Raw genomic sequence first — 15,567 nt, 5'->3', positions numbered from 1 at the left:
AATCATTACGTATAATTGTTCTACGTGTACATGTTATGCTGCCCATCAAGGGCCCTTGATTGGAATAATAAAATATTCTTATTCTAAAATATTCTATATGCAAATTTTAAGAAAAATTCAATGGGGAAAAAAAATTTGCTATATCTGTAGGATGCCACCTTAAAGTGAGTTGTAGTTTTGTTGTTGTTATTTTTTTAGAGATTTCTCCATGGGACACACACTTATAATACCTCTTATTTAACAAAATACCTGGTGCACTTAAGTCTATGTAAGCATAATATAAATTGAATTATAATATGTTGTTATTATATTTTTATGTGACAGTGTTTCATATTGATTTTTTATTTTTTTATTTCGCACGGTGCATATCTATTGTCTAGATTGCATTGCATACGTTATTGTCGCGTACGACATATCACAAAACGGGAGCGATGAGAGATCGGTTTTTAATTAGGCTGAATGATATTGTTTGTATTCAATATACCCTCCGGGGGGCGCTAACAAATAAAACTAGTCGATTCTTTTCTATTCTACTATATTTAAAAAACATTTTGAATGTTGCTTTTAATTCTGTTACATATTAGATTTATTGAAAAGTGGAAACTTATTTCCGGTGTACAAACATTAAAAGGATATCAAATACTATCACTCCAACCTACTCACAAAATTCTGAATAGATTTTTTAAAGGTCCGAAGCATAGTCTTTTAATTGTTTGAAAAAAATCCTCTCTTTCTGGTTTCCTTGTGATAATTACAGGAATTAATACATAATATTATTCAACTGTTACTTACCATTTCGGGTCACGGGGCTTCATTCCCGTTTGATAAAGATCATACTATGGAGTGTTATTACAAACATGTATCCTATATATGTATCGACTTTGAATAACTCAGTTTAATTGCACGGTTGCCCGTGAGACAGCTCTCCACAAAAGGCCAAAGGACACAGAAACTAACAACTGTAGGTCATCGTACGACCTTCAACAATGATCAAACTGTATGTGGAATTATTTAGGTTATCGTGGGGTTCGTGTTGCGTAATTAGTCTTTAGTTTACGTCGTTGTATTTCATAGTGTGTTGTCTGTCCGTTTGGTAGTTTTTGGTGTTCAAGTTGAATTGACAAAGTCAGTTCGTTTTCGACATGCGTTTGACCATCCCTTTTGTTTATTTCGCCTCTCTTACGAAGGTTTGAATTGGGTTTACAGACATGACAGAATAACGTAAAATGGACAAACAAGAAGAAAAATAGAGAATGATGAGGTGCTAAAACAGAATAGAGAATAATGGGCACAATTAAAGTAAGAAGAATAAAGAAAAATTGCAAAAAAATATAAGAGTACAAAAATAGAGCCCACCCCTTCCAGACCTTCATATATTGGTGTAAAAATGCATAAGAAAGCCCACGATTGTACAGAAGAAATTTAATACAAGATAAGCCAAAAACGGAGAAAAAAAATAAAACTTTTGTTGATTATTCATAAACCATATATGTTGATAACAGTGCTTTGCTCCCACCAACCGTATGAGCTGAAACCCCATCTACCGCAAGACGTAGCATTGGAGAAAGTAGTTGTGGCGCAAAAAGACGCATTTTTGGCGCATACGGATTTTCCCATCTTCTTTGGTTTCCAGTGTATCACTGACGTTTATCGCACCTTTCCTTATATAAAATTTATAAGTGAGATCAATAAACACTGATTCTAAGTAAAAAGAAATAAACAACATTTAGTTATCAATACTAATCTTTATTTTAGTTAATTATCCAAATATACATCCAAATCCAGAGCACGCATGATCGACAGTCAAATCAGCATCAAGACATAGAATCTGTTCACCTGAAGAATTCTCGTTCACTTCGATATGTGCATGATAGTCACCCTGCAATAGAAAGACAAAGATAATTAATTCCTTTTCTTAAGAATAACTGGAAATTATAAAAATATTCGTGTAATAGATATTGGAAGATGTAGTGTAAGTGCCAATGAGACAACTCTCCATCCAAATATAACAATTAAAAAAAAGTAAACCATTATAGGTCAATGTACGGTATCAACACTGAGTCTTGGCTAACACCGAACAACAAGCGATAAATGGACACTAAATGACTAGTGTAAAATCATTCAAACGGGAAAACCATTCAAATGGGAAAACCAACGGTCTAATCTATATAAAAAAAGAGAAACGAGAAACACGTATAAATTACATAATGTATTGTTGAACTTACTAACGGGGTTAAAGATTATTTTTCTCTTTATTAGGAAGAGATGTGAAAAGATTGACAATGACACAATTATCCATCAATCGGTTCAAATAATAGGGGTAATATTGCATATATATATATATTTTTATATTTCATAAGTACGTCTGAGTCAGTGACAACCCTACAACAGATGTGTCCATCGGATCGCCATCAATGATGGTGATACATGGCTGTGTACATAATGTATATACAACTCGTCTAAACATCAACCCAACAATGTTAGATTTCATATATACATAATATATATACATGTATAACAATCTCATTCAGAATATTGTATTTTTATATTAAAATTTACAAAAGTATCAGATCCTCCAGAATTTTTAAATATATTATTTACATAGATAACCTAAGTATTGATTGACTTTACAGCTCTTCTATAAAAGCACGCCAAGCAAACCTTAGATCAACTTGCTTGCTATGTTTGCTTGGATGTTTACAGGCAATAGTTAGGCGGAGTTTCAGTCTGTTTTATAAATACTGGGATTTGATTGGACAATAAAAATTGACTTAAAATGAAGTTAAATTAAATGTTTATTATCCATTTAAATCCCAGTATAAAGTAAACAGACACTGAAACAGACTACCTAGTACCTGTTGTTTGCAAACATCAAAACAAACCATCAAACATAGCAAGCAAGTTGATCAAAGGTTTTTATAAATTAGCTGTAAATGTTTATTGTTTGTTAGTATTGCCATGCTTGTTTTAGTAATGCAATCCAATATTTGGATTATACACCAATCAAATAATTTACCAAATAAGAGATGTTAATAGATAATATAATAATTGCTAAAGACCGCTGCATTAAAAAGTAGACCGAATATTTAGAATGTCCAGAATGATGATGATGTTGTAGCTGTTGGTTACGATAAAATAATCTATAAATAGAATGATTGCTAAATTACCGCTGCGAACCAAGATTATATCTTTGGAATTTGAGGAATGTAGATGAAATAGCTGTTGATAGCTATGAATAGAATGATTGCTTATCACTGCAAACCAAGAACATATCTTTGGCATTTGATGAATGTGGATGCTGTGGCTATATTAATAACTATAAATATAATTATTGCTTACCGCTGCAAACCAATAAAGTATATTTGGCATTTGAGGAATGTAGATGAAATAGCTGTTGATAGCTATAAATAGAATGATTGCTTATCACTGCAAACCAAGAACATATCTTTGGCATTTGATGAATGTGGATGCTGTGGCTATATTAATAACTATAAATATAATTATTACTTACCGCTGCAAACCAAGAAAGTATCTTTGGCATTTCAGGAATGTGGAGACTGTAGCTCTTAATACTTAGAGCTTGAGCTGGTTGTGGGCATGCGTTATATGTGACACCACTTTTGGCAAGCATGGCCTTAATCTGTGTCCCTATTCCTCCCATAATCCCTGCCCAGTTTTGAGTGACCATATCATCTACCATGGTACAGATATCGTTGTATGTACTGTAAAACAAACACAATTCAGTCAGGCATAACATGATATAGATATCGTTGTGTGTACTGTAAAACAAACACAATTCAGTCAGGCATAACATGATGTATTGAAATAAGTAGATGTGGTAGGATTACCGATGAGACAATAATCCCCCGTAGTTCAAATCAAGTGGATATAAGCTATAACATGTATATGAAACCGTAAACTTGTTTGCTGTGTCCTGGAAGAAAAAATGTTGGTAGGTGGAGATATTTTCCTTTTATTTTGTTTTGTTTTTGTTTTGGAATCCCTCTCCCCTTTTGTGGAAAAATATTGGTTGATTATATAGAAAACCACTGAAGCACGATTGGAGCCCCCGCACTGCAGGCAAAGTGAGCACCCCACCTTATATTTTTTTTGGATCTGCCACTGTCAATTGATTTATTATTACTAGAAATTGCTAAACATCAAGTATGTTCTGCATATATAATAGAATAGAATAATGTATGTTTATTTCCACAATTACAAGGCCCATAAATTTACATAATTGGTAACAACAACAATAATAGTACCGTGTAAATACATATTTAGTATATAAGCATTGGTCAGAATCAGAGCCCAATTAAAGGATACAAGTACATTATATGCATTCGTTCTCAAATCATTTACTTGACTTAGTGTCAATATTCATACTTGATCTCCTTAATTCAAAAAAGTCACAAGTATAACAGTCCAGTTTTCCATAAGAGTGACATTTTCTTTGTTCAAGAGCCATTAAAATTTAGAAGATATATATATTTAATTTTTTAAATCAAAACAATTGTTAGAAATGAATTGAAAAACATCTTCCCTTTGTATAAAATGAGAGAAATAGAATCAAAGGCTTGTTTTCCTGCCACTAATATATATGGTGGCCGAGTGCGGCCATTTCGTCTTTTCACGTTTTCGTGTTTTCTTCCTTCACTTTGCAAACGCGAAATCGGGAAATTGGGAAATCGAGAAATCGAGAAAGCGAAATCGAGAAATCGGGAAATTGGGAAATCGACAAATAGGGAAATCAGGAAATCGAGAAAGCAAAAACTCGAAAACACGAAAGCGAAAACGCGAAATGAATTTCTCGATTTCGCGTTTTTGCTTTCTCGATTTCCCGATTTCCCGATTTCCCAATTTCTCGATTTCTCGATTTCTCGATTTCTCGATATTCTGATTTCTTAATTTCTCGATTTTGCTTTCTCGATTTCCCGATTTCCCGATTTCTCGATTTCGCTTTCTCGCTTTCTCGATTTTTCGATTTTGCGTGAAAGTGAAAGGAGAAAACGCGAAAAGGCGAAATGGCCGCATCCAGCCCCCATACATTTCGCCTTTTCGCGTTTTCGTGTTTTCTCCCTTCACTTTGCAAACGCGAAATTGGGAAATCGAGAAAGCGAAATCGAGAAATTGAGAAATCGGGAAATCGGGAAATCGAGAAATAGGGAAATCGAGAAATCGAAAAAGCAAAAACACGAAAGCGAAAACGCTGAAATGAATTTCTCGATTTCGCTTTTTTGCTTTCTAGGTTTCCCAATTTCCAGATTTCCTAATTTCCTGATTTCTCGATTTCCCGATTTCTCAATTTCTCGATTTCTCGATTTTGCTTTCTCGATTTCTCGATTTCGCTTTCTCGATTTCTCGCTTTCCCGATTTCCCGATTTCTCGTGAAAGTGAAAGAAGAAAACGCGAAAAAAAAATTTCGGTAGTATACCAACATTATTTTCTATTCTGTAAATTTTATCCATAACCTGCATTTCCAATGCGAGACAAAATTGTCTGCTTTAAATTTGTAAATTTTACCACACTTGATGATAAAGTAGGTAATATTCTAATATCTAACCATTAAGTGTACTCTTTATTACAGAAGATCTTGCTTTTGGAAGTTTGCAAAAAGTCTAACGAAAGGAATTATATATAAAAAAAAAGTGTAACCTCAAAGTTCCCTAGTGAAGCAAGATCTGGTTAAACCTTCCGCTGTTTGTGCTGTTCAGCCTTTAGTGTAAAGCTTCATTGGTTAAAAGTCATGATCACTGAGAAGGGTGGACTCAACAACTGCATGATAGATACATATGTATATATATAATGTTTTGTTTTTTATTGTTTGTTATGATGTATTGTTAAATTATTTTGTTGATTTATGTATGCCTATAATCCCATTGGGGTATGAATGTGCATTTACTCATATCAATAAACATTATGTAATCTTATTTGCCTTTAAGTCGTCTTTGTTATATGCCATTGTCCCCTTAAAATCTCCCGGTTCTCCTCCCCCCCTTAAAAAAAATAATTAGTCTAATCATGAAGAAATAAGAACTACAAACCATGAACCAACGTGTGAAATACACGGAATAGGGATATCCAACAGGAAGGTCTTCCTCTTTAAGGAGATAGTCAGTGAAGAACTAGAGATACTCCGTGTGAGGCTCCCATTGATTGATAGGTTGATGTCACCTGGAATTACTATTGGTACTGGGGTTACGCCTACACTTCCGAGGGATAGAGGTGGGTTCGATTTCAGAGTAGCTCCTGGAAATGAAAAACACACTTTATAAAGAATGAAAATAACACTTTAAAATAATGCTTCCCATGAGCTTATCTGGATTTAGCTTCACTAGAAACGCTCAAATCTAAAAAAAAAAAAAGAAAAAAAAAAGAAAGATGTGGTATGATTGCCAATGAGACAACTCTCCACAAGAGACCAAAATAACACAGAAATTAAAAACTATAGGTCACCGTAAAGCCAATGCATAGATGACCATAGATAATATAATTATCTTGACATTTTTTGTGTGTTTTAACCCCTATTGTTTTTATTTTTTTATGTGTTGGATTCCCTTTTTGAAATTCTTCACCAATCCATGAAATCTGTCGAAAAACTGGCTTGCACTGTTTTTTTTTTTTTATATATATATAATGTAAGTGTAACACTTGTTGACTGGTCACAAAATGTAAAAATTTAAAACGCAACATATGTAGAAACTATAGAAATTCAAAATATCAAAATTTAGATTATAGAATGATAAAAATTTAAAACAAGGTTTGTTGTGTAATTCTGAAATCTCGCTCAAAACGTTCCGAATCAATATGGCGGGAGATTGAAATATGTTTTTGTGTCTGAAATATCGATAACTATGCATGAGCTTGTATGCCTTAATTATCATCAATATTTCTTTTGTTTCAATGAACCAGGAAAAAAACGGGATAGGGTTCGAAACTAAATAATACGTCTACTGATCGCCATGCATGGTCTAATATTGGTAACACTATCCATGCAACGGCGATCAACTTACGTGGGTGTAAGTTACTAGCTGTGGTTAATCATACGTACGGCCTTCAACGATGAACAAATCATTTACCCTGAAGAAAACTATAAATAAGGAATCTGGCCTTGTGGTCATAAAACTTTCGAGCACGATTTTTGTACTCAGACTTGAGAATCAACCAATCAAAATGGTGGATTTCATGTTTCGAGCATGATTTGTGTGCTCCAAGCACTGAGCAAAGTTTTATGACTTCAACCCCTGATGTACAGTAGTTGTCGTCTGTTTACTGTAGTTCATACATATTTCTCGTTTCTCGTTTTTATATAAATCAGACCGTTGGTTTTCCCGTTTGAATGGTTTTACGTTATTATTTTTGGGCCGTTTATAGCTTACTGTTCAGTGTGAGTTAAGGCTCCGTGTTGCAGGCCGTACCTTGACCTATAATGGTTTACTTTTATAAATTGTTATTTGGATGGAGAGTTGTCTCATAAGCACTCATAACACATGCATCTTCCTATATATATATTTTTTAGGAAACATTATTAACTATAAGGGTAATTTTAAAAATGCTATCCAAGAACTATCAAAAAAGGGATTGAAGGTCCTATTTGCTTTAAAAAGTAGATTTTCTAACTTTCAATCCATCCCTGTTAATTTATCATGCAAACTTTTTGATGTCTTAATAAGACCTTTTTTATTATATAATAGTGAGGTATGGTTTATGGAAGATTATTTATCCATGTTTAAATCTTTGAAACGTTCAGAACAACATGGTTCTGTTTGTGATACTTTGTCGTTAAAAGATAAATTTTGCTATGAAATGATTCATAATAAATACTGTAAATCTGTCCTATGGCTTAGGAAAACTGCATGTAATATTTCAGCCAAAACAGAACTGGGCAGATTGTCTATGGCTTCATTTATTAAACCACAAGTTATGCTATATTTCTGTAGATTTCATACCCATGATATAAATCCTCTGTTAAAAGAAGCCTATGAATTAAATAAGTCCCTGCATAATGATGGTTTTCATAGTTGGTATACATTTGCTCTAAATATTTTTAAAGAGACTGGATTAAATGCTAAAGATTTTGAAACTTGTGATAAACCATACAATAAAATTAAATATTCCTCAAAGAGGAAGTTTAAACAGGTATCACATGAATTTTATACAAAAAAAGTCTTGAATAAACTTTCTTCTATAACAGACAGTTCGAAATTATTTCTATATGGTCAAATAAAAACTGAGATAAAAATTGAAAATGATTTATTAAAAGAATCAAATTTTAAAACCAGACAATTAATTTCTAAATTAAGGGTTAGTGACCATAACCTAGAAGTTGAAATGGGAAGATATAAAAATGTACCCAGAGATCAAAGCTTATGTAAACTTTGTAATAAAATTGATGATGAATACCATTTTTTTACTATACTGCAAACTAAACTCAACTTTAAGAGATTGCTTATTTTTAAAGATTAATAATTTAAATCCTGATTTTACAAATTATCAACCACTTTTAAAGCTAAAACAACTTTTAATTCCTAAATCTGAGCTTTTGACAGAAATTGGTGACTTTATAAAGCAATCATTAGAATTGCGAAAATGAGGTCCATGTCCATCAAAGGCTACATTAATTACCATTTATAACTATGTTTTTTTTTATGTTTATATTTGTAATTCTTCACTGTCTGTATTAAATGTTGTATTTGTGTTTGCCTGACCCATATGGGTGTATTTTTGCAAATAAAATTATTATATATACATGTATATAAATAAAGCCCAGTCAGGACAAAACGTTAGATATTTCAAACGAGTAAAGCAAAAGCCTTATCATCATGATGACAATAAACAGATAATACCCCACAACGTGTTACATTGTACTTGTGATGTCCAAAGTCAAAGGGCGCCATTGAGCTGTTGTCTGTGTTTGTATCTTGTTACTAAATATAAAAAGAAGATATGATTGCCAATGATGCAACTCTCCACTAGAGATCATTTTGGACATAGAAACTAACAACTATAGGTAACAGTATGGCCTTCGACAATGAGAGACAAACAATTGCCCAGAAATGACAAATTATTTTTTTTTTAAATCAAACGAGAGAAACTAACAGCCAGATTTGTTTTTCTTCAAAATAATGAACGAAATACAAAAATGATATATAACACAAATGGCAATCACTGAATTACATGGATTATATGTTTAAAAAAATCAAATTGGTCAAGTTTAAAAGTCTATACTCCATTCCACGCCTTCAAATCTGTACATTATAAACTGTATGCGCTTTGACATAATTTTAACATTATCTAAACTTATGCAGCAAGATGTGAAAATATAGGACATAAGATAGAACAGGATCTGCTCTTATTTTTCTTATCATCTTATCATCATTTGCCGTACTTTTACACTAGCCTGACTTAGATCTGAAGGGTTCACCAGAAAACATAGTGTGTGCATGAGTTGCAATGTCCATATAAAAATAAGAAGCATGGTATGATTTCCAATGATGCAACTTTCCACAAGAGACCAAATGACAGAGAAGTTAACAACTATAGGTCATGGTCGTTATGCACCGTAAGGCCTTCAGTAATGAGCAAAACCCATATTGCCTATATATGCTAAATTAGAAATGAAAAATGTAAAAACATTTCATACGAGAAAACTAACTACTTGATTCGTGTACAAAAGAATGAAGGAAAAATAAATATTATATACAGCAATAAACGATAACTACTGAATTACAGGGCTGACATGTATAAAACCACTTCAGTTACGATAGCCAATCGCAGAACTATTTAATCGTAAGACATGTAGAAAAATCCGTTCGTTAGAAACCAATATTACCATAAGTATTTTCAATATTTTCATAATAAGAACAAGCCGGGAGGCAGGTCTGATATGATTCATGCATATCAGACCTGCCTCCCGGCTTGTTCTTATTATGAAAAGCCAATATCTCAATGGATTTGGTCATCATGCAGGGCCTTTTATTCCAGACAGACTATGCGATATGGACGTTGCTTATTGTTGAAAGCCTTAAATGCATGACCTACAGTTGTTAATGTCTGTGTCTTTTTTTGGGGGGTCTGTTGTGGAGATCTTATTCAACATTGTAAATAGGTAATTACTAGCCTAATTTATTCTATTACAAAGAAGTCAAGTCCTCTTAACCCAGGAGGGTCTGGACTAGGCTTACAGAATAGGGGAAAAGTAGAAAAAATGTGTAGAATAAATAGCAAAAAAAAATAATGAACAGAGAAAAAAAGAAGGCAAACAACAAAGAATAGAGCACCAATTTTTTTTTTCTTTTTTTTTTTCCCTTTTTTTTTAAGAATACAGAAATGAAGGCCCCCTCCCGCTCAGACCCTCCCCGCTCAAACCATCTTGAATGTAGGTTGTTCCTTCCTTCCTATTGAAAAAGTGACTTACCGCATTTGCTCCACTGTAAATGAGTATATTTAGCATTTGCTGAAACCATCAGAGAAAGCAAGCATAACAATATCGCCGCCATTGTTGGTTAAAGTACAATCTGAATGTGTGGTCGAGATACGAAGTCAGATCTTATATATTAAATATTTCCACCTTATCTTTGCAGACTATTGTCTGTGTCGTGACGTGTTCCCCAATCTAAAATCCTTGTTTTAGAAAATGTCTTCTATAATTGTCATTTGTTAGGTGACAATTTAAATAATCTATGATGTTGTAAAGATATATGAGGTTAAATGTAGTGAGAGGTCAACCAAAATAACAAATTGTCAGGTACAATTAATGTCATTGTTGAGGTCACCATGTAGCATTCAACAATAAATGTGATGAAATTTCACTTCATAACCACCGTTTATAGATTAGAACCAATTTGATATCAATTTGAGTCTTTCAATATACACTACGGTATATATTTGATTTGTAGTTAACGACGACGACGGATGCCAAGTGATGAGAAAATTTCACTTAACCCTCTGGGCCAGGTGAACTAAAAAAGCAAAATGGACAAAAAGCTAAATTATCGGACAAAATGCAATACGGACAAAAAGCAAAAGTGTCTGACAAAAAGCAAAAGTGTCTAACAAAAAGCAAAAGTGTCGGGGAAAAAAAGCAAAAGTGTCGGACAAAAAGCAAAAGTATCGGACAAAAAGCAAAAGTGTCTGATAAAAAGCAAAAGTGTCGGACAAAAATCAAAAGTGTCGGACAAAAAGCAAAAGTGTCGGACAAAAACCAAAAGTGTCGGACAAAAATCAAAAGTGTCTGACAAAAAGCAAAAGTGTCTGACAAAAAGCAAAAGTGTCAGACAAAAAGCAAAAGTGTCTGATAAAAAGCAAAAGTGTCGGACAAAAATCAAAAGTGTCGGACAAAAAGCAAAAGTGTCGGACAAAAACCAAAAGTGTCGGACAAAAATCAAAAGTGTCTGACAAAAAGCAAAAGTGTCTGACAAAAAGCAAAAGTGTCTGACAAAAAGCAAAAGTGTCAGACAAAAAGCATAGCAATCGGACAAAAAGCAAAGTAATCGGACAAAAAGCAAAACGGACAAAAAGCTAAATTGTCGGACAAAAGCACCGTATCAAACGATGAGCAAACGATTGACTGAATTTAAACTTTTTTTTTTAATATTTCAATGCATTCTCCGCAACTATGTTTACGCGAAATTCCAAAAAATAAATATACGATGAAATTTAAAAGGAACACTTCGATTTAGCAACTTAAAAATGCACAAGGAAAGTTATGAAATGCTCATTTTGAGGCAATATAGAAACATTTTAGCCTACCACGCCAGCTTGAATTTTATTTTTTAACTTTGCCAAAATGAGGTGTTTCCAAAATTGTGCTGTCTCACAGCTCGAATTTCTAAAATTTGCCGATTATTTTGTTTTATTCTATTATCTCCAGGGCAACAGCTCTTAATAATCCTCTCCGGTATACTAGAGAAGGTAATTTTGGTTTCCATCCCTCCTATCAGTGTTGATTGACATCCAAAACCTTTTTAAAGCTATTTCCATATTTCCAGTCATAAAGGGATTTTGTTTATCTCAGCGTAATAGTCGACAGTGTCTATTTTTTACTTTGTGTTACTTTTTTTTGGAGAAATATATAAACCGAATGTTTTTAGACTGGGACTATTATACTTTAATGGTCCCAGGTTTAGACACATATATATGCATATAATGTATCCAATAAAAAACAATAAAACTCTTTGTAAATCAACGAATACTGCGGTTGAATATGTGTTTGTTTGTTGTGTAAGACATCTTGTCAGTCTGAACAGAATCGTCAGATATATGTACCCTCTATGGAAAGTACATAGGTAGTCTAAGTATCATGAATGAAATGAAAACTGTATTTCAAATCTTTTTCTAATAATTTTTGAAAATTAATTTGATTCGGCATAAGCTTTTGACTGAATATAAAATCATATACTTAACATAAATACAGTATAATTTAGAATATAAAACAATCTGTTATAATACAAAGTTGAATCACACAAACATAGCATGCAATACAAATGTTTTGGCACTGGGTGATATTTTAAATGTAAGCCTCGGTCACAACTTTCCGGATAGCTCGAACGGACGCCTAACGGATAACTTTTTTTCAATCTGTTCATGTCCGTTAGTCGTTCGTTTTGATCCGTTAAGCGTACATTTTATCCGTCGACGTCCGTTCTGTCCGGTGGAAAATTTTTAGCATGTTCAAAATTTTGAACGGACGTCCAACGGATAAAATGTCCGTTGAACGTCCGTTAGGCGTCCGTTTTGTACGGTACTCGTCCGTTTCGTTTCCGTTTTGTATCCGTAACGTGTCCGTTATATATCCGTTGGAGGTCTGGAAGATAAATTCACCAACGGACTTCCACCGGACGTTTAACGGATAAAACGGATGTTGAACGGACGAGAAACGGACTTCTACCGGACGTATAACGGATAAAACGGATGATGAACGGATCTGAAACGGATAAATGCCAATTGAAAATTCTGCGTTAGAAATGCTAATTATTGGTATGTCAGATTTCTCAAGTTTTATGAATTCTTAATTATTATTCATAATGGATCTTAGATTATAGACACGTCTTCACAATCAAGCAGTTCTTATTCAGGCCAGACACTGCCCTTTGGCGGAGTTTTGAAGAACAAACCAAAACCAGTTACGCAGAAACATTTTGAATATTTATGCGATTTACATGTAGTATTATTGTCGCCTTTGATATTTCCGTATATCTTGTTCACCCGTTTTATCCGGTACGCTTCCGTTAGGTGTCCGTTTTATGCGTTACTTGTCTGTTGGATGTGGTACCGTTGGATGTACGTCCGACATCCGTTCTGACCGGTACGTGTCCGTTTCTTGTACGCTGCATATCCGGTGCGTGTCCGTTATGCATCTGTTACACGTCCGTTTTATTCGGTCAGTACATCAACGGACTCCCAACGGATAACAATTTTGTCAACGGACAACTTTTATTTTCATCCGTTAAGCGTCCGTTCGTGATATCCGGTAAGTTGTGACCTTTCGCTTCTTTAAGTTAATCTGGAAGTATGAATAAGAAGGTGTCAACAGTCCGCTTAAATTGATGCTATGAGGGGCAAACAACTACATAACATTGAGAATGGAAATGGGGAATGTACCAAATAGAAAACAACCCGACCAAAGAGCAGATAACAATACAATACAATAATACATTACAATATATTTTTTTTCTAAATTAAAGGACCCATTAAGAGGTTGGTATGCCATCTGCTCGTGTTGCCTTTTTATCAAATTGCATTGATTTCGTTCCTTCACTATTTTGGAGAGAAAAATTGCAGCCATTTCCCAGAGTTGTTAAGGCAACATTTAGGAATTTTTGGGCCAGAACTTCGTACTTTATTTGGCCTTTTTAAAATTTTTTTTACTTAGAGCGTCACTGTTGAGTCTTTTGTAGACGAACGCGGGTCTGGCGCAAATATAAAATTTCAATCCTGGTATCTATTGTTGAAGGCCGTACTTTAACCTATAATGGTTTAATTTTTAAATTGTTATTTGGATGGAGAGTTTGTCTCATTGGCACTCACACCACATCTTCCTATATCTATCTATGATGAGTTTATTTATTCCCATAGATCATTTCCGTGTATGGCATATGTATACTGGTATGACTTTACACCACATCATGTCCTAGTCAGCAATGGTAAAACATTTGATATATCTTTCTCCGTTTGCTGAAATAGTTCAACGCACATAAAAAAAAGTTTTATAATATATTCAAAACCAACCCTGTTATGTTGCACTACTGAAAACCAAAGAAAAAATCCAACAATGAACAAATGAAATTACTAGATTATGGTCGTAATAATAACAATAACGGTAAAAGGCTTGCCAAATTACGTGATCGGTTCTTTTTGGTGCATGCATGACGATAAAACATATATCTTAAAATTGAGAATGGAAATGGGGAATGCATCAAAGAGACAACAACCCGACCATAGATAAAACAACAGCAGAAGGTCACCAACAGGTCTTCAATGCAACAAGAAATTCCCGTTTCCGGAGGCGTCCTACAGTTAGCCACAAATATATACTAGTTCAGTGATAATGAACGCCATACTAATTTCCTAATTGTACACAAGAAACTAAAATTAAAATAATACAAGGCCAGAGCTCCTGACTTGGGACAGGCGCAAAAAAGCGGCGGGGTTAAACAGGTTTGTGAGATCTCAACCCTCCCCCTATACCTCTAGCCAATGTAGAAATCTTGTTTCTTTTAGACGATAAAAACTGTAAAAATCGACTGATTTTGACGATTGGTCACGTTAGTGTTTTCCCTGAAATAACGATTTACGATAATTATTTGAGTTCCTTGACGAATCCCGAAAGTTTAAGGACTCGCGGTATAATCTGAATCTATTTGACGTAACGGTAGCCGAAAATGGCCGTTTGACGCTTAACGGTAAAGGGCAAATACTTACCCTCCTAGACCCACAACTGCATGGAGACAATAACGTGTCACTGATCTGAAGAAAACAATCTTATGTTCTAAAGGAAGCTACTATTTTATATTTTATTAGGGGAGGGGGTTCTACGATGGAAAATATTGTCCTGATTTTTTTTCAAATCGCAATCTCTGTCCGGCATTTTATTTTTACTCTATTTGGTCCTGCTTTTTTTAATTGTTCATCCTGGCCTCTTTTTACATATAGATTGTCATGCTGTCCTTTCTTTTTGCATTGTGTCTCATCTGACTTTTTTTTCACTCAAACCTCCCTGTTCTGCATTTTTTTGCAGATTGCATCCAAGCCCCCTAGTCCAGCCCTGGCCTCAGTGACTTATTTTTATTTTTTTATTTTGTTGTTGTCACTGAGGCCAGAGCTGGACTACCAAGCCCCCTTAAACTCGAATGACATTCGTCACATGATATCTCCCTAAGACCTACACATTTTATTACAGAGTCTTGGTATCTGAATTAGATATTTGTTGCTGTATAAATTTATTCGATTACTAGCTGTTAACTGAAGGAAATCATTAAGCGATAATTACCATTTATTCACAAAACACGGGATTTATGGGCCTTTGTCGGAATGTTTTCTTTATTTTGACCTCACCGTGAACAACGG

The 15,567-nt window shown here is 34.0% G+C and overlaps 1 protein-coding gene across 1 annotated transcript; it reads right to left on the bottom strand.

Moving 5' to 3' along the window:
• Positions 1-1,725: 1,725 nt before the first annotated feature.
• On the bottom strand, positions 1,726-10,561 carry LOC134694791 (ganglioside GM2 activator-like). Its single transcript, XM_063555848.1, has 4 exons — positions 10,418-10,561; positions 6,045-6,249; positions 3,512-3,722; positions 1,726-1,879 (listed from the first exon to the last, which is right to left on the bottom strand). The coding sequence occupies exons 1-4, from the start codon at positions 10,497-10,499 to the stop codon at positions 1,760-1,762; spliced, it is 618 nt and encodes a 205-aa protein (XP_063411918.1). The 5' UTR covers positions 10,500-10,561; the 3' UTR covers positions 1,726-1,759.
• Positions 10,562-15,567: the final 5,006 nt, after the last annotated feature.

Source organism: Mytilus trossulus, chromosome 13 (assembly GCF_036588685.1).
Source record: "Mytilus trossulus isolate FHL-02 chromosome 13, PNRI_Mtr1.1.1.hap1, whole genome shotgun sequence".
Taxonomy (NCBI): Eukaryota; Metazoa; Mollusca; class Bivalvia; order Mytilida; family Mytilidae; genus Mytilus; species Mytilus trossulus.
Note: the sequence above shows the minus strand (reverse complement) of the source record. Positions and strands in the feature narration are given on the sequence as shown.